The sequence below is a fragment of the Alligator mississippiensis genome, chromosome 5 (genome assembly GCF_030867095.1).
Source record: "Alligator mississippiensis isolate rAllMis1 chromosome 5, rAllMis1, whole genome shotgun sequence".
Taxonomy (NCBI): Eukaryota; Metazoa; Chordata; order Crocodylia; family Alligatoridae; genus Alligator; species Alligator mississippiensis.
In genome coordinates, this window is record NC_081828.1 from 202,863,373 (window position 1) to 202,882,941 (window position 19,569).

The following is a 19,569-nucleotide window of genomic DNA, read 5'->3' on the forward strand; positions in this document are numbered from 1 at the left end:
GCTCCTTTTCTCTAAACAATGTTTAAGATTGAATGCAAAAGCTTCTTGCTTCTATGCACAGGCACTGGTTTTTCAAGAAATCTGGTACCTCTCAGCCTTAATTCTCCTTAAAAAATGTCAAACACCTTTACAGTTTGCTTGTACAAGGAGCCACATTTTCTGACTAATTTACTTAGTTAAAAGGATAATTCAAAAGTATTTGTGACTGCATTATGAACACAGAACCTGTATTTGCTTTAGTCCAATTTAGGCAGGAACAACTAATGCTGGCAATTAGTCTGTTTTACAGTCAAAAATGACAAAGTATACAGGAGAACTCTCTTTATTTTTAATTAACAACACTGCGCAATTAAATAGTACTTGAATGACAGAAAAAATACTTGGTTTTATTTGAGATAAACCATCATTTAAATACCTTAACATACATTGCATTATGTTATGCTTGCGTAAGGTTACATTTTCATAGAGTAAGCATTAGAAACTAAACCAATCCAAATACTGTAGACACCACAATTCTCAGAGTATTCTACAACAGCAAGTTTTATTTTTCGGTTTAGCTTCTTCATGTCATTGTGTTCATTGCTACATTTTTGCATTTCAAAGAGGAGTGAAATTCTCCAGGAAACTTGGGTTTCCAACATTGCCAGGTTTAAGTCCTGTTATATCAACATGTTGGCAAAAGGAAAAACAAAAGAACAAAAACAAAACACAGCTGATTATTCCTATATGTAGGTTAAAGAGAAAAAGCAACATACCGACAAGGAACATGCAGGAAGTAGTTACAGGGATAGAGAGATTCTATTTAGTACTCAATACCAATTAAGAGGTTAAGAGAAGCAATTTATCATGCAAATTAAACTATTATGGGAAGCAAGGAAGTAATCTTGCCAGATTCAAAAAATATTTCTTTTAAAGTAAAGACACTTCTTTTCAAGCTAAAAAAATGTGTCCTGAAATAAAACTGGTGTAAATATACTTTCCTCACGTAGAAGTGACATCCTTTATGTAAATGCTCTGCAGAAGAAAAAAAAAAGTCTTAGCAGAATCTTTTATGGATATTGAAACAAAATCTATAATGGATCTATAATCCACTCAGCAGAAACTGCCAAAATTTCAAAGTAGCACTTAGATAATTTGTCTCTAGGCTATAAAAAGATAAAAACACAAGGAATGATTTCACCAAATGATTCATAGGGAGTCTATGATGAATCTGTATGAATGCACACAGGAGACCAGAATCTTACAGACTTTCTTAAAAATGAAAGAAAGTTACTCCTTCATGACATAATCTAGATTACCTCATCATGGTATTAGGAACAGACCTTTTCTTCCCAAGTTTGGAAAAAAGAAAGAGCGCAGAAGGGAATTACAAGTTTGCATAAACTGCTATATCCAAGAGTTTCCATATCCTACTCCCAGTGAAATCAAAGGGGAATAGAAGCAAGGTTTAACCTCTTATTTCAACATGCCCGATTATTCTAGAACATAAACAGACATTGTTACAACCCCTTAAATCCTAGAAGAACACACTAGACTACTACAGTAGTTTTAGTCCCAAGGAAGGTAGAGGTAAGAGATTCTGTAACATTTTCCCAATCTCCAAATAAAATGCACTTCTAACCACATCAGCCTACTTTGAAGTCTTTAACCCGACTAGCAAGAAAGCCATCCTGTGATGATGAAAAGTAACATAGTGCAATTTTAGTATAGTTTAAAACATGAGACACCTTCACAAAGTGTGCACAATCAAAATGTATTCACAAATGTGTGCTCAAAAAAGAATATGTTGCCATCATTATAAAGGTATGAGACTGTTGGAGGAGTCCGTTTTAAAAATTCCCTTTGGTTGACTTCTTCTTCTTCTGCTCATCTCTCTGCTTCTGCTTCCTCCTCTTGCTGCCTTCTTTGTATCCTGAGGAGACATGGCTTGTAAAACACTATTCATATTATTAAACTGACTTTTCCTTTATAAAAATGAATGTGTTCCTCAAATGGGGGTGGGGTGGGGGGAATGAGACATCTTTGAAGTTTTGGATGTCTTGAACCTTTCCAAGCACTTCAAAGCCATTCAAGGACAGCATCAAAACAGCTTATAAAAATGGAAGTAATAAATAAGTCCATAACATATACAGCAAGTGCCATTTAAATACTGCTTACAGTAGTTGAAGTTACCACAGTATTTACAGTTTGTATTCCCATTCTAAGGATAAGGCATATTACGATTCCTGAGTAAATAAAGCAGCTAAATAGTGACATTTAATGGTGTCCATTTTGTTCTTAAATAATAGAATAGAACATAAATAGAACATAAGCCTGTTCAACTAGCTCAACTAGCAAAGGTGATTTAACGTTTTATTGTAGTCTTGTGCTGCACACATTTTTACAGAGCTAAGCTACTTTAAACTCTAGCAATTATTTGTCTTCACTTGAAAGAAAATAGGCAAATAAGCTACTGCCTCCGCATCTCATATCCTTTCCCCTTGGTTTTTCTAAAGAGCATGCAATCCCCTTAGCAGACTGTCCCATGCATTGACCACCAGGCACAAGTGAAAGCCTGATAACATATCCATCCCCTCTCTTACAAACTTTGAGGAAAATGGAACATGCCAGTAGGCTTTGTATTGTAAAAAAAAAAATCAGCCATGCAAAACCAAAAACTCTGCTCAGAGTTTAAATCTGAAATAAAGCCAGAAAAAAATTAAGATCTCAATAATCTATACTGTATCCTCAAAGACTAGTCACACAAGGCTTTAAAAAACAGGACATGCTCTTAAGCTCAGCAATACTTGGTCAGAAGACATGGCAGAACCAAAGCTAATAGTTTTATACAGCATCTCTCAAGTTCTCGGTTGAGGACAGCGCTGACCTCAGAGGCTCGAAACTGATTCTGTTTCCAATTCTATCAGTAACCGCCTATATGAACTTGGGCAGGTTAGCTTAGTACCTGTTCCTCCTTCCATGCAATGTCCATAGTGGTACTTCCCTATCTTTACATGCTTTGAAATCTATGTAGTAAATAATTATTTAAGAGCTAAATATTCACCATGGTGTCATAATGCTGTCCTCCAACAAGCTGAATTCCTATCTAAAACATTAATTAAAGAAAATGTTTTGCAGAAATCTTGTTGGTCTAATAAAAGATAATCACCTCTACCATGGTCCCGGATTGCTTTTTCCTCTAGAACAGTATGGCTACAACCTGGATACCTATCTAAAACATTGGGAGTTTTACCTACATTGGAATTACAGTATTTAACTTTCTCTCTGAGGTCAGAAGAACCATAAGATTCGAGAAATAAATTCACTTCTGCATAAGCAAACAACTTTTGTACTTGTCCGAATGCTTCCATTTGTGCCAGCAATGAATTTGTTCCTGGATGCCTGCCAGCTATTCAGCTGGATTAACAGCATGAATTCATACTATATAATGAGTTACCACAGGATTTAAGATATTGGACTACTTATTAGTTCTGCCATGTGCTATTAGTATCTAAAAAGTTAGCTTGGAAATTAGCTTATAATGCTTAAGGAAAAATATCTGGTGTTATTCTGACACTAATTTGTAGAACTGCTGACAGAGCTTTTCCTCCTCAACACTTCATACTATCCTGGGATTCAGAGATGCACTTCCTACCAGGATTGAAGTATTTCCCTAACATAAGGTTTTGCTCCATATATCTGAGGAGTTCACCTTGAAGGGGAACCCTCTGGGCCACTTACACTTAACCAACACAGGGAAATGCCCCTTGGTCTGCCTTGTACCCAACAGAGGCTGGAGAAAACTAGCAAAGGCAATTTAACTTTTTATTGTAGTCTTGTGCTACACACATTTTTACAGAGCTAAGATACTTTAAACTCTAGCAATTATTTGTCTTCACTTGAAAGAAAATAGGCAAGCAAGCTACTGTCTCCACATGTATAGCATATGGGTCCCTTGAAAAAGCAGAGCAAAAACATTCCCCAGAAGAAGGCTGGGTGAAACCTCACCTAGAAATAAGATATCAAAGCTAGAAATTCTCTAAATTTGAAGGATTCGCCCCTTTTAGCAAGAAAGAAAAACAAAAACAGACAAAATGGGTCAATTTAATGATGATATAAAACATTAATAAGGATGTTCCTAAAGGAACTAGTTGAGGCCACCAATTTGCACCTCTGTAATTACCTAAATTTGTCTTCTTAAAACACCGAGTTCTGAAGGGCTTTTGAAACGGATGGCATAGCGCTTTTTAAATCAAATATCAAAAAGAACTCTATACCATTTAAAAGGGCCTTAAAAAGTCTAAAATAAACTAACATGAATGTGAACCCACCATATCTCATTGCACAAATAACACAAAATATTTTAATAAGGAGGGACTAAGGTAGAGACATCTGACAGCAAGATTCCTTTCTAGCCTCTAGAATGATCAAGGGACAAAATGGAAACCCAGCAATAGGGAGACTGGCCAAAACATGAGTGAATATACAATTATGAACATTCCTGTATAATCCACTGACATTGGTTACATTATGTTGACTGGCCCTAGCAGGGAGCCTGACTGGCAGCACCACTGCGGTGCTTGCCACTTGGAGTGTTTGTGCAGGCTGCAGAGGAGCCTGCAAGGGGAATAGCAGAGAGACACCCCCCTCCCCTGGAAGGATTTTAAGGGGGAAGGTGTGTGGCAGCACACCTGTGGGTGCTTGCCACTTTCAGGGCCTAAGCAGGCTGAGAGACAGCCTGCAGGTGACTGCAGAGCTGATCAGGCAGTCACATGACTGCCAGCAGGCCACCTGATTGGAGCAGGGCTGCACAACCTCAGCATAAGAGCAGGCCCTGAGGAGCAGAGCCGACAGAGGTTGCTGGGACACGGTGGCAACCCCTGTGCACCCCCAATGGCCATGGTCACCACGTAGGCGACAGGTGGGGGGGCAGGCAGGAGCACCGGTGCTTCCCCTGCGAGCGCCGGCTGGGGAGCAGGGCTGCCAGGTAAAGCAGCTACGCTCCCAGGTGGTGCACGAGTGCCGGCTGGGGACTGGGGCCACCAGCAGAAGTGGCCGTGGCCGTTTCTGGAAGCACTGCATCCACTTTTTGGTGAGTGAGATCAGCCATGGGGGTCCCCCCTCCCCCACGCCCCCCAAGAGGCCAGAGCAGCATCTCCTGGCAGGAGTAGTGCTTCTCCCAGGAACAGTCTGGAGGTCTAGGATAGGAATTATGGGGGTGGAAGTTTTTAGGGACATGGGGGGGGGGGGGTCCCAAGCCCTGAGGAGAAGACTTTGGGCCTAGGGAAGAGCAAGTGAGGCCAGCCTTGCAAAAGGGGCTTAGAGTTGTAGACCTACACAGGGGCTAGGCAAGCCCCTTATTAGAACTGGCAGGGGCGAGGCCAGGGGCTTGGGTGAGCCCAGTTATGTGAAGGGCTGCCTCTCATAAGATCTCAGAGGCTCTAGGCCAGCCCAGCTTGAGACGATGGCATTAGGACCCAGGGGGACCCCTCTGGAGTAGGGAGGTCAGCAGTTGCCAGGCTGACTTTCTGAACCCTCAACTGGTCGCTGCAAGGTGGCCAGGACTGAAAGGCTGAAGGGCAATTGAGCCTACCACACAGGACAGGCCAGAGCTGCGTAGAGCTAACTGATACCCTGACTGGCCTGGAGGCAAGGCCAGAGCCTAGAAGAGGCTGAAGTTCCCCTCTTTGGGAAGTATCATCACAGCCAAAAAAGGGATAGGGGTCAGCCAACTTGCAGGCTGCTATGAAGGAGGTTGAAGCTCAGCCTCTGGATGGGAGGCATACTTGACTCGGAAACCTCTCGAGTGAGTTGGGCCAGTGACTGACTATAAGTGTTGAGATGGAGGCTGCGACAGAGTGCCCAGGAGTGAGTAGCTCAGTAGGGAGAAGGACTGGGGCAGGTAGGCCTGTGCTAGTCCTAGGGAATGACCTAAAACTACACCCTGCTGGGAAGGATGGTGTGGTGGGGCTGCTGGTGGCAGGGCAGTCCTCAGGAAGTGCCACACCAGTGCTTCTGTAGCAAACAGCAAAAATGTGGTACTGGAAAGCCTTAGCCCTGACTGCCTTGTGGGTGACCCTGTGGAAGGGAAAGGCTAGGGCAACAACATGGAGGCCCAGAAGGCCTGTTGTCCAAGGCCTTTAGAGAAAGACTTGGGCGACAGTGCAGGGGCCAGAAGGATCTGAGGCCTAAATGAGAGTGGGAGGCCCGAGGGAGAGTGTTGACAAACACCTGAGGCCTGAGCGGGCTGTAGGCCAAGAGTGGGGTCCAGGCATGACAACAGACACCTGAGGCATAGGGCCCCATAGCCCCAGGGAAGGGGCGGAGTAGTGACCCCAGTAAAGGGGTAGAGTGAGATGGACTAGAAGCCTAATGAGAAGCAGGAAGCTCCAGTGAGGGGGCATGGGAAGAAGCCTGAGTGAGGAGACATGTGACCAAGGTAAGTCTCCAGATGCCTGAGGCCAAATTTGAGCCAGAGGCTGAGTATATCCCAGCAATGGGGCTGGGGGAGTAACAGTGGATATTTTGGACCAGTGGCTTAGTGTGGCCCAGCAACAGGGCTGGGGGAGTTGGAAGTGATTTGGATGCTATCTGCAAGGCATGGGACACAGTCAAGGGAAGGTTAGAGCCATGTATAATGCCCTAGGCACCGGGGCATTAAATTTGCAGCCTCCTGCATTTTTACATCCAGTTTTAATATATCATAGCATGGTGGGTGAATCAAGGAGGACCGCCCTAGACAGATGGGCAGGCTGATACTGCGTCTGGCCCTAGGATGGCCCCCTGTCACAGAGTCAATCGAGTTGCATGACTTCTTAAAAGGTGCCTAGTCCTCCAGCTCTTTCTTTATGAGCAGCTGCTTAAATTGGAAGTGTACAATCTGTCTCCAACATTTTCTCCAAGGTCACTGGAGAACCAGATCTGAATTACCAAGCAGCTGGCTCCATGAGTATTAACATTAAATGAATTTGCAATAGCTCTTCTCTGGAGAGTCAGTGGTGCAGTCCATGGCCAACAACATGAGGCAGCTAGCTGAGAAATCACAGTCAAGTTTTGGTGAAACTGGCTCTGGGTTTGCTTGTGGGAAGGGTTATTCAAATCTTCACATTCATCAGACTGCGACACTTTTCTGTGTTGGATATTGCAACTTAACTTGCAGGTTTCTTGCTTTGGTCAACTATCATGAACAGGAATGGGTGAAGTGGTACAGAAAAACAGCCATCTGTAGTAATTCACCATTCCTAGAACCAAGGTAAGCTTTGTATATATTACATGCCACTAGCTTCCCACCAGCCCTTGGCTTCTAGCTCATAGGAAACCTAAAAAACCATTCTCTCCTTAAAGTAATTTTAACACTGAAGCAAACACCATCAAACAGCACTCATCAGTTCAGCAAGAACAAGTCTGGAAACCTCCCTCCTAGGATTAAGCCATCTTCAATTTAGTCCTTACAATGCTCCTGATAATCCATAACTGAGTTTCAAAATATTTTGCATGTTCTTGAGTCTTCAGAGATGAGAGATGTATTCCGCCTAGAGCTTCAGTGCAAACCAATGCCTCTGGAAGCAACTGAAGGAGTATGTATGCAAAGATAGTAGCACTCTGCAGGAAACGCTACTCTCCATCCCCTTCATCCTCTTGACAGGGCTTTCTCCTTTGCTTGAAGTTGGAGTTACTAAACTCCCCATGCTGCCAGGATGCTGAGAACAGTCTTGTTCCCTCACCTCTTCTTTTGACTGGCAGAGAAGAGTAGGAAGAAGCAGGCGAGCAGACACGAGTGGGGAACAAATGAACCAGTTCAACAGACTGGTTTCACTGCTTTTAATTAGCACACAGCATCCTTCTCTGCTCCCCTCCGGACCTGCTTTCCAACCCAAAAGAGTCAGTAGCAGAGGCCAGATGCTGATCTTTTAACTCAGATAACTGCAGAGAAGTAGGGAAGAAATGGATGCATCTTCTTTCCACCCCAGGTCAGAAAGCTTTGCTCTTTGGCTGCTACTACAGCCTTCATGTGGTATGGGCAGCAGGTGCACTTTAAACATGGTGGGAGCATTGGAACTGGCAACAGATTCATGATCATTGGCACATTGCCTTCTGGTCTCATCTCAGAGAAGGCTGTGTTTAAGCACCATTTGCTGACTGTCTAGACTGTAGCTATTCCTTGCACAATATTCCTTAAAAAGCAGAAACAACAGTTCAGTTCTGCACACAGGGCTTCCCAGCAACAGTGGGAAGGCAGGAGTTTGTCCTGCAGAAAATGGTGTGCGCTACCCTGTCTGGTTTAACATGCATCTGATTATATTATGTCCAAACATTAACAGCTATGTGAAACTTGAAATTAAAGAAGGTGACCAGCTCCCTTCTAAATAATATATGCAGTTATATAACTAAGATCATTCATAGCTTCCTAAATCCTACACTGAAGTAACTATTTCACAATAAGTTTTATTCAGTCATACACTTTGAGATCAGAAGGAGTTATACAGTCTGATAACATAGCCTGATTTGTAGCATGCCATGATTCCTGCAGCAATCCCTGTATCAAGCCCATACCTTCTGTCTGAGCTCTAACATGCACCACAAGGCCAACCAGCCTTGGATTTAAAAACCTCAAACTATGAAAAATCCACCTCCCTTCTAGGCAGGTTGTTTCCATTGTTAACTGGCCTCACTGTTAAATTCAGATTAGATAAAAGGAGCAGAATTTTATCAGCTCCACTTGCCTACCCTATATAAAAACACCTTCACTTCAATTAACTTAGAACAGATTTTTATGGGACAGAATAACTTTAGCAAGCTTTCCCCTTTAGCTTGCTCACCATGCTATTTCTATAGGCACCTGCTTTGACAACCTAGCAGAGGTGCTAAAAAAGTAGACCCAAACAATCTACTTACCTGCCCTTAAACATAACAATTAGCAAGTTTTTTAGGCTCGTTGGTCAAGCAAAAGCTCATAAATCTGTGCAGTTCAGAAAGCCCTGCCAGTGTAACTAAGCCATCACTGTTGCCGTTCATGGGAGAACAATCTTATGCAAGGGGATGCCACCCTCATGAGAGGCTACGCTAGGAGGCAGCAAGCCAGACTAACTCCCACCCTCTGCCCAGAAAGTGATGCAGCTTCTACCATATCCCACCCAGGCCAGGCCAGGCCTGTGGCCAGGAAGCTATACTGTGATCTAGAGTAGAGTTAGGATTTATTCATGTCCATTCCTACCTACACTGTTTCTTGCCTATTAATCTACATTAGAAAAAATCCAGCACTTCTTTAGATTTTGCCAACCAAATATAAATAGAAGCTCGTGTGTAAGGTATAGGGTAATAAATTAAGATAAGCAACACTGATTTTACTAAGGTTAGTAAATGTACAACTCGTGAAGCCATGTATTTGTCAAGAAAAGACTGCATCACAGAGATGATACAACTCTAGTATCATGAACTTCCTAATGGAGTAGTCCATGCCAGAAACAGATCAAGATTAGTTAAACTAGATCTTCAGATGATTTCCTTTTTCAATGATGCCAGCAAATGAAAATGTACCAAGTAACAAATCAATTATTAGTATTAAGTTACAGGTTAATACAGGGTAATACTCCATATCATTCAAAGGGGAAAACAAACCTTGTAGTTCAAACTTCTGACAAACCTACAGTCTGTCTACAGCCCATGTAACAAGTGATCTTGGGCTGGTTACAAAACTGCTTGAGGTTAAGTGTGGTTTCAGAACACACAAAGGGATCTTAAATATTCTTGAAGACCATTAAGGCTACTAAAATTATCAGTAAAAAAAAGCCACTAAAATATAAGTAACAGGGACTCTATACAATTTCTATGGGAAGGCAACAAAAAACTGAAGATGTTGAAATGAACACCTGTATCTATACTGAATTGTATATGGTTTGTGTAACAAATTTTCCCTCACTGAACAGGAAACCCGCACTTAATCCAGAATTTACAACATTTCTTGTAGACAATCTTGCACAATAACCACACATTTACGCTAACTTTTTAATATAAATATTAAAAAGTTTTAATATTTACATGTCTATGATGTAAATATTTAGAACAGTCTATTTTACAATGGGTAAAATAATTAGATAGTTTACTTCACCGATTCCATTTTAGGTGTTTGGCTAGAAGAGGACCTCAAAATAGCACACATATACTACTGGTGGCCCATGGACATGTAGTGATGACAGGGATAGCTTCTCCTTATATCCATCTACAGTTTATTCTTTATTGCTATAAGGGGCTCTCTAGAGAAATTATTGCTACATCCTATTTTTCTTAGTAAAGGCTTAATCCTACAGTCCCAATTCAGGCAAAACTTCTCCCTCTTGTGCCCTATTCTAGTTCTCTTCCTCTTTTCTCTGGCAGTTGGCTAGCTTCAGCATTGCTGTGAAGGGCCCTTTATTCTGAACACTAGCTCTGCCAGCTGTCTTGGATAAGACTCCAGTTGGCTTATAAGGTGGTTTGGCACATTTCAGGACTGCTGGACTGGGGTTTCTGAATGACCATAGATACTGGATTCAAAATAATTGAAGCAGTCCTAAGAAGTTTGTTATCCAGGTACATTGCAGGCAGGGAGAACATAAGGGGAACTAGTCACTGAGCTTGAAATGATTTTGACCATTTGACAGTCATCAAGTAACCATAATAACGGTTGAACTTCTTTGTTTACCTCTAGGCTTTTAAATAGACTAAAGAAAACCATACCAAATGGTCATGCAAAATCCATGCAAAGCACAATAGTGCTCAAGAAATTCCAACTTCCAGAAAACAGTATTAACAGTTCTGGAGATTGGGCTTATGCTCACTTGGGACAGGAAAGCCAAGCCCTGTTTTGATAAATGCATCATTATTAGTTAAGGACTTGGAATTCTTTAAAAGGCCTTCAAATTTTAGATGCAAGACACTTCAACTGCATTCCTGTTTTTAGTCTTACTGGGTCTCACACAACTTTTGAGTACATGCCCAGGACATCTGCGAATCAAGACTAAGTTGCACAGCACAACTAATTAAGACAAAGCACACAAGTTGAATTATTGCTTGTATGCTAGCATTAAGTCAGTATACAACAATGTTTTCCTGCTCGGGATTTGGGTTTCTTTGGGGGACTATCTGGAGAGTCAGCTTTGGCATATGGCTCGTTAATATTTTTGTGCACACCTGATGAATGAAAAGGGGTCTCCAAGCTGCTTGTAACCCGAGTTCTATCTTGATCTTCCACCTCATCACTATTATAATGATAGGCATATTTGGGGGAACTGGCAGGCCTGTGGGACTTCGGAAGGCGGGGATTGGTAGGCTGGGAAGGTAGGGCATGTTGTCCTCTACGTCTGCACTCCTCAGCAAATGCTTCTTCATCTGCAACACCTGAAAAAGCAGACAATTCAAAAGAAAAAAAGTAAGCAGGACACAAAATGCTTTTGTTTAACCTGCAACAACTGGAGCCTGGGCTGGAAGTTGGGAACCACCAAGTTACAGCCCCTAATAATAGTAGCAGGTTTTTTTGTTTATATCCATTACCTTAAACAAATCACTTAAAAATTGTGCCTCAGTTTCTCCATTTGTAAGCCCATTAAACTACCAACCAGACACGCATACTTCTGCCTTCACATGAGAGCTGGGAATAACACCAACTGTTAAAACACATGCACAGGCAGGTGCTTTTAGCAGCTTCTCACTACTCCATTGCAGCAGCTGAGCTGCAAGATCCTGAAGTGCATTCCTACTTGGCAGAAATGGAGTAGCTGTCAGCAGAAGAAAGGGTTCTGCCACCAGAGAGGTTTGAATGTCCACACACACATCCCAGATTCGTCAGAACAGGAGTTCCACTAGCAGAAGTTTGCGTGTAGAAGAAAACCGAATCTATCCTGACTACAACTCCTCCAGATTCCACCATGATGGTAAAGCTACCGGTGCCCAGTTTCATCTTCCCAACGGGCACAGTGAGAGGGCTCAGCTCTGCACAGCTGATCAAGTATTTCCCAATTTCCCCAGCTGCTGCTGACAACCAGAGCAATGGTGAGATGGCTGAAGATTTCTTGCTGAAGTCACTTGCCAAAAAGTCACTCCTGCTGTAAGGGGGAAAATGCCTAGTGGCAAAAATGAAAGTCCCTTGAAAGCTGAAGGAGGTTTGGAGATCATGAACATGGCTTTAAGGAGGCAAAGCAGAAACTGGAGAAGCCTAAAATGGGGCATGCCGGTGTGGGGGGAGATTTAAAAGGAAACAGGTGACAGGAGAAAGCAAGATTTGTGAGGCCAAAAAATGAAATATGCAGCACACAAGAGAAGAAGAGTGTGAAAAATCAAATTAAGTGTTGGGAAAAGTTGTATTAAACAGTACAATCTCTATGCACATTCAGAGAAATTGCCTAGCTGTAGCAATAGCAAGGTGCTAACGGGGAGAACACAGGTACCAAAACATGGCAAAGCGCACTGAAAGGGAAATAGTTTTAGGAAGAAGAACGAACTTGAACAAGGGACAAGTAGGGGAGGAAGGCATAGGAGCCAATATCTAGAAAGTAAAAAAGCAGCTACTCATTAGGAAAATGTTGAAGGAAAAGGAAGAGAAAGACAGGTCACAAAAGGTGCTTTTCAAAGAGTCTTATTAATGCAATTACTTAACCACTTTTAATTGAGCTCATGACACATGGCATCGTTTTATATGCATCAAAAGTTGGTACGTCACATGTTGGAATTTTTTTCCACAGTACATCAGGCATCAGCTGAGTTGGGATGGGTGTGTTACACTAGCTAATGTCTGGAAAGTCCCTTGAAGATAGAAGAGCACTACGCGTGTATGAAGTAGTGACAGAAGCAACAGAAGGCCAATTGTTATCCAGTTACCTAAGGAAGTCTCATGTGGTTTCAAGTCCCTTGATGTTATCATACAAAGATTTTTACTTGTTGCTGGGTAGTAAGCATTTCCCTGAAGTCCCCAAAATGTGTTGTTTTACTGAGCAATTCCACAGTCATGTAAAGTAACTAATAATCAAATACAAATGGCATACCTGTTTATCCTGCTTACATTTAAGTGAATTCAGCTTGAAAAGCAATTCTGACCACAGATCACTGGCAGGCACGTTACAGAAGTGAAAGAAGCAGTGTACATGCCGAACTAAGATGTTATTTGGCCTATGCAACCGGCATATGTTTTTTCAGTCCATTCCAAAAGCACAAGCAACAAGGGAGAAACAGGCAGAGGGAAAAAAAAAAAAAATCCACGAAAAAAATATCAAAGACAATTTCTGCATTAGGTGCAACCTGCCTATGTGATAATTATATCGACTCTGAGAAAGCAATGGGTGAGCTAAGCATTAGTATGCTGTCCACAGCAGAGAGCCTGCAGCATGGCTGCATCTGACAAACTCAATAACCTTGATCTGATGAGGAGAGCATGTTCAGCTGCTACTAATACCAAAGGCACCACAAGGAGGAGCTGAGCACACTGCAGGATTGGGACCAATGAACATCATTTAAATCTCAACTTGCTGCAAGTGACTCAAGTCCTTAAGGATTAAATATACTCATTATCATTCAAGATGCTGTGAGCACAGAACAAATAGCACAAGGGGTGCTTATTACAGGACTAATTATACCAAGCCTATTATGAGCCCCCCTTTAAAATAGTAAGAACAAAAATCACTCAGGAAGGAAGTGAAGTGTGCCAATTAAGCAGTCATGGGAGGGGGGCTTATTTCCCTACAAGTTAATTTGCAAGGGTAGGAGGAGATTCTTCTCCTCTAGGACACAGGAAGCACAGCTCTCCTTTGAATGTACAAGTTCCATCTTCCCCAAGCACACTTTAATTCATATTGGCAAGCAAATGCACATATTGGAAACCTTACCTATTACTGAAACATTGAGATTTTCTATGTATGCCCTGCAGAAAGCTGAACCTACCTATACTCCACACAAATACACACAGATTTCAACTAAGTTATTTCCATCTATGTCAGATGCAGAACCCTTCTTTATTCAGTCAACAGGAACAGAGCAGTTTCAAATGCAAGGAATTCAGAGAAACTGTATCACTAAGCTGGCACCATACATTGGCACTGCCCTTACTATAGATGTCCTCTTGTACCTAACCCCAGCCAACCCCTGTAAGCAGACATTCATATAGGTAAAACTGCTTTTGAGTAGGTCCAAGTATTCAAATAGTCCAAGGAGGAATGGATCCAATCTATGCGGGCTTCTCTAAGCTGCATATATTGGATCAGGAGTGAATGGAGCATGTTTGCACTTTTGGGAGGGGGTGGGAAACACAGATGTCTCCACTGGCCAAAGCCAAAAGGGGCAGGTGCGGAGGGAGGAGGGTGCTCCCACATGACGACTCGGCCTCTCCCTAGCCACTCCCCCCCTCCCCAGCAGTCAGCTGTCAGCAGCAGCAGGGCAGGGGAGCAGAAATTCAATAAATCGGATTAACCTAAGCCAATTAAGTCTGATACTACATCCATCCAGGCCTAATTTAAACCAGGTTCTGCCATTTTTAAACTGGTCTAATGCATAGTGAACTTCTGTCCTGTTACAGGTTTAGATCAGTTTCTAATCACACCTGGGTTTAATTCCTGGCTGTCACAGACTTTCGTCACACAAAACATTTTCTCTGTATTACCATTTTTCATCTGTAAAATGAAAATAATATTCTTCTCACTCTTCAGCTGTTTCAACCAAACAAGTTAGGGCAAAGGCTGACTTATTAAAAAAAAATACCCTACCTAGACAAGGAGTCCATATTTTGATTGATTCATCAAAGGTGTTACTCTGACAGGAAAGCAAATAGGCGATTCTTCCATCACCAGATTTAGACCAGTAAAAGCTTACTTCTACTGCAATTTTTTTTTTTTAAATGTGGAATTAACATTTGGAGGTGAGCCTCTGGCTACCTGGTCATACCAAAGGTATGCAAGTGGACTTACACAATCTATGCCTTTACTTCTGTCCTATTTCTGGGAAACTCCAGCACTCCTTGCCTTCCCCTGCAGCAAAATTACCTCAAGTTTCATGAGAAGTCAACCCATAGACATTTTCCTTCCTTGGTTCTAAAATAAGATACTTGAATCCAATTAACAATTAGTTCCCTCACAATTAGTTATATGCAATACCATCTCTGCAGAACTTCGAGTAATGAATTATGCTTCTACACTATAGTGTACTAGATTACCAATACTTATCTTTGTTATACCATGGAAAAACAACAGAGATTAAAACTTACTATAACTATATGTGTGCATATATACATGTACACCTAATATACATACCTACTTTGATATTTTTCTGGAAAATTCAGACAAAACAGCAAATATCAAAATAAATACACACTGACATATATACTTCAAAATCTATTTTCAAACAGTATGCTGTGTGAAACCACTACTGGAGGACATTACTAGAAAAGCTGATATTAAGAAAAATAAAGAGAGAGACACTTTGTCAACTATAGCATTTGTACTAAATAAAAAGATATAGCATTAGGAAGAGTGTTTGTGGGGAATGAGGAAAAAATACTCATACTTACCTGCTGAAAACTGGAATACCTGCTCAAAGTTAAATATAACATGTAATCAAAATCTTAAATATTTATTGTCAGGCTTACATTAAGCAAGAGGGACTGGGACTGAGGCTGAGAGAGGGACCAAGATAGAGATGTATTTTCTTGTCAGTACGAAGGGTTAGATTGGGTATTTATTCTTCTCCCGTCCAGCTGCTTAACTAGTATTTTAAAATACCAATAGACTGATTTTCATAAGTGCCAAATGTTCACAACTCAAAACTCCTGTTGCTTAGTATTTCTTAAAAATATCTGAACCATAGTAAGGTACTAAAAGACGACATTCTACAAACGCATTGTAGAGAAAACTGCCCTATATTTTGTTGTGCCAAGTTTCTGTGATCTAGGAAGAAAAAGCCTTATGTTCCTATAAGCTCCTGTTAACCAGCAGAGGGCATTATTGCCTATCAAGAAGAAAAGTCATTTGTCAAAGTCACTGTCAAGCCTTTATTAAAAGCAAGTCTATTTTAAGTGTTTAATACCTAAAGAGTACAATCTGATTCTTTGGTTAGACAGACTCTTTAAGTGGAAGTTACAACAAGCCACAAGCCTCATTTGCTCTTGGGAAAGGGAAAGAAAGTTATACATTAGGTACCATGTTACATGAGCTGAGGCACTACGCATTGGCAATGTCATTTTAAGTAATTGAAAAAGTAAATAAATCAATTTATATGATCTAGAAAAAAGCCTTGACAAATAAGCATATGTTACCAAGTGCTTCATTGACAAATGAGTGATAATGAAGGAGACTAGAATATTGCATGTTTGTCCACACTTTAATGAATCATTATTTAGGAGCCATGGCTTAGTATTATGTGCCTCCAATCACTAGATTATTCTACCATATGACAGGGAGCCAGGAGATTTGGGCCTATATCTGATCGAGGTGTCTTTCTTCCTCTTGGATAACACACTTAAATCAGCGAGGGCCAATCTTCTTGGGAGGCATGCCACAAATTAAGCCCAGTACCCACCCTGAGTGTCATTCCGATCCACTTCAAGGAGTGTCAAAACGATTCTCTTAAAACAGGAAGATTAAATTCTCTGGTATTTCCCAATATTTAAAAGAGGCATGGTTAATACAGGCACTGGCTAAGCAGAAGTTAACCTGAGTCATGGAATGAAGCAGCACTACTTTACCTGCTGGGTGTATTAAGTGACGCAAAGATGCAAGACCAAATGCTAGGGGGGGAAACCATCTTGAAAATACTGCGCTGTTTCCTGTTCCATAGAAAGTGTGGGGAAATTGTGCAAGTTGGGAAAAAAATTACTGTACCAGTATAGCACAGGTACAGCACGCATATTATTTTTTGTTACTAGTTAGACAGCGCTGTTTCACCCTGTATTGAGTAACACTAGGATACAAGATAGCCTTCCAGGAAGGAAAATACTTTCTGAACATACTGAAAGATCATGCCCTAATTGAGAGTAATATCTGGTATAGCTGCCATTTACAGTATGTGGGAGCACACTGCAGTAAATTCTTATCTAAGATTGTTCTGAAATTACACCACATGAACTGTCATAAAAGCACCTCTCAAACCAAAAGATTAAAGATTCCTCTCCACACATACGTGTACTTTACGTTCACTAGTGCTCGTCACCACAATGTCTGAATGCTTCTGTGGTAGCTAAGCTTTTTTGTTAGCTCAGAGTGTACAAGTGTTCAAGGATTCTTGACACAAGGTAACAAGATAAGCTTTAAGTTGTGTGAGACCAACTCTGCCCCTAGAACTGTTTTTATACATGGACCAAAGCTTACATCATTGGGCATTAGATACTGCCCAAAGAAACCTCAATGCAGATGACCCTTGGTCGAGTGACCAAAGGTTTAGTTGTGCTTATCTATATATATTTTTCCTCCCTTCTTAGGGCTGGGATTTAAGACTTCCCATGTTCCAGCAGAGTGAGACAACACAAAGCAGCTCCTGCTAACGCAGGGGCTGCAAATAATGGAGCAAGCAAAATGCCTCACTAAAACACAACGTCCAATTCAAAGCTTTCTGATGTGCTGAGGATCTTTATATGTAGGTCACAGTGGTGAAGAGGGGAGGAGTGGGGGGGAGGAGGATGTTTAGTAACTAACCTCTTTGTTAATCAATCACTTTTAATGACTTTTTTGTTAATCACACTGCTGAGATTTAAGTCAACAGAACTGACCCCCGCTTCTCCCCCCCCCCCCCCCCAGCCTATGGTCAGAATGACAAATAGCATGAAGTGTCTAAAACAGGGGTGGGCAAAATGGCAGATCTGGCCAGAGGTCAGACCCCATTTCCCAGCAGCCTCTACCCATACAGCTGGGGCCAGCTTCCATGGAGACCCCAGCAGCAGCTGTACTGTGATGGCACAGGGCCATGGTTTCAGTGGAGATCAGCCCCAGCAGCGCTAACAGGGCATGCGGCAGGGTAGGGAGCTGTTCCTGGGACTGGGCTGGGATCTGGCAGTGATGACAGTGGTTCAAAGCCAGGGCAGAACCATGATCTTCAGCCTGCGGGCTCCAGCCAGGGGTCAGCAGGCATCAGATTGTGGCTCTGCCCCGGCTCTGGACCATGCTGTCACTGCTGCAAAATCTCAGCCTGGCCCAGGAGCAGCTCCCCACCCTGCAAGCACTGCTGGGGTCAGTCTCCACGGAAACCCTGGCCCCATACTATCATAGCATGCATGGCTGCTGCTGGGGTCTCCATGGAAATAAGCCCCAGCCACAGGGGCAGTCCACTGCTGGCCAGATCCAGCCCATGGACCAGACTGCCTGCCCCAAATAAAAATCTTCAGACCCTGACTGACCAACTCCTGGTTTTTCAGGCTATTGCAGAACTCAGCTCTATGAAGTTTAGACACCAAAATACTGCCCAATGAAAAAAAATCTGTTCTAGGAAACACCAACTTGAAATGTGGGGCCTTCAGTTTTGCCCAACAAGCATTACATTTTCATTCACTTACTTCCCAAATAAACCATTTGTACTTTTTTTATACAGTCATTAATAAGAATGGCATAGACAATTGCATCTTTTCCCATTAGTTGTTCACAGAACAGCGTTTCTGGATGGACCATGAATTGTTTGCACAAATCCCTTCCGAGAAATCTTAAGTGACTATTTTAAAAAGCTGAACTAGTTTGAGTAAATTTAAGTTAAAACCAGATCATTAAATTTAAAGACACCCAAAATGCAGTCCTATACAGAGATTTTACAGCAGATGAATTAGTTGTTTACTTTGCTCTCCAAAAACTACTTGAGAAACCATGCATCAGGTTGCAATACAAGTAGAAAAACCAGGAGGAAAGTGCAGTTGCTGAAAACATTAGAAACCCAAGCATATAGTGATTACTGATTTTGAACCTTATTTTTGCAAGCTGCAAAGCAATCAGCTTTAAGTCAACGCTCCGGAACAGTAGGTGCTTAATACCATACCATACCAGGACAAACTGGGTACTCCAAGGGCGGAGCTCCTTAAGTTCGAAACCAGTTTTGAAGTTCTAGGCATAACACGGGAAATACCTTGCTCCATCAATTTCTGCAGGCCATCTTGTGCAAGTTCTTTTGATTAATAACTGATAAGCTTATTGGCTTTTTTGGTTTTTTAAATCTCAGAACAACTACCGGGAAGTTCAACAGGATGAGTTATAATTATGGATAAAAATTGAATCCTGCCAAGCCTAAATGTTGATAAAAGTAATTTCACCTCCACACTCTCAGACAGATGGAAAAATATTTCCATTGTTAATGATTGAAAGTAACAGAAAGGGGACATAAGAAAAATGATGGCTGATGGAGTGAGAGACAGAGGGAGCACTTATAGAACCGTGTTGACTAGTTTGGACTGCAACTCCCGTATTGTGCAGCACGCAGTTAAACTGCACTATAATAACGGTACACCGTCATTAATAAAAATTGTCCATCCCCCACACCCCTAATTTCAAGCAATCCTGAAAATTTTAAAATCAATACAAATCAAAATAAACACCTAAAACTAAATAATGTTATCCATTGACATTATTAAAAATAAAAATTGAATTCTGCCAAGCATCATTATAA

At 41.7% G+C, this 19,569-nt stretch overlaps 1 protein-coding gene across 1 annotated transcript in view; it reads right to left on the bottom strand.

Moving 5' to 3' along the window:
• Positions 1-306: 306 nt before the first annotated feature.
• The window catches only part of DNAJB6 (DnaJ heat shock protein family (Hsp40) member B6), an 80,493-nt gene continuing 61,230 nt past the window's right edge, over positions 307-19,569 (bottom strand). Inside the window, exons 9-10 of the mRNA XM_006264383.3 lie at positions 11,146-11,352; positions 307-1,912 (exon numbers count right to left, since the gene is read on the bottom strand). Of these exons, the coding sequence (XP_006264445.1) occupies positions 1,830-1,912; positions 11,146-11,352 (290 nt within the window). The 3' untranslated portion in view covers positions 307-1,829. The remainder of the gene's footprint in view (positions 1,913-11,145; positions 11,353-19,569) is intronic.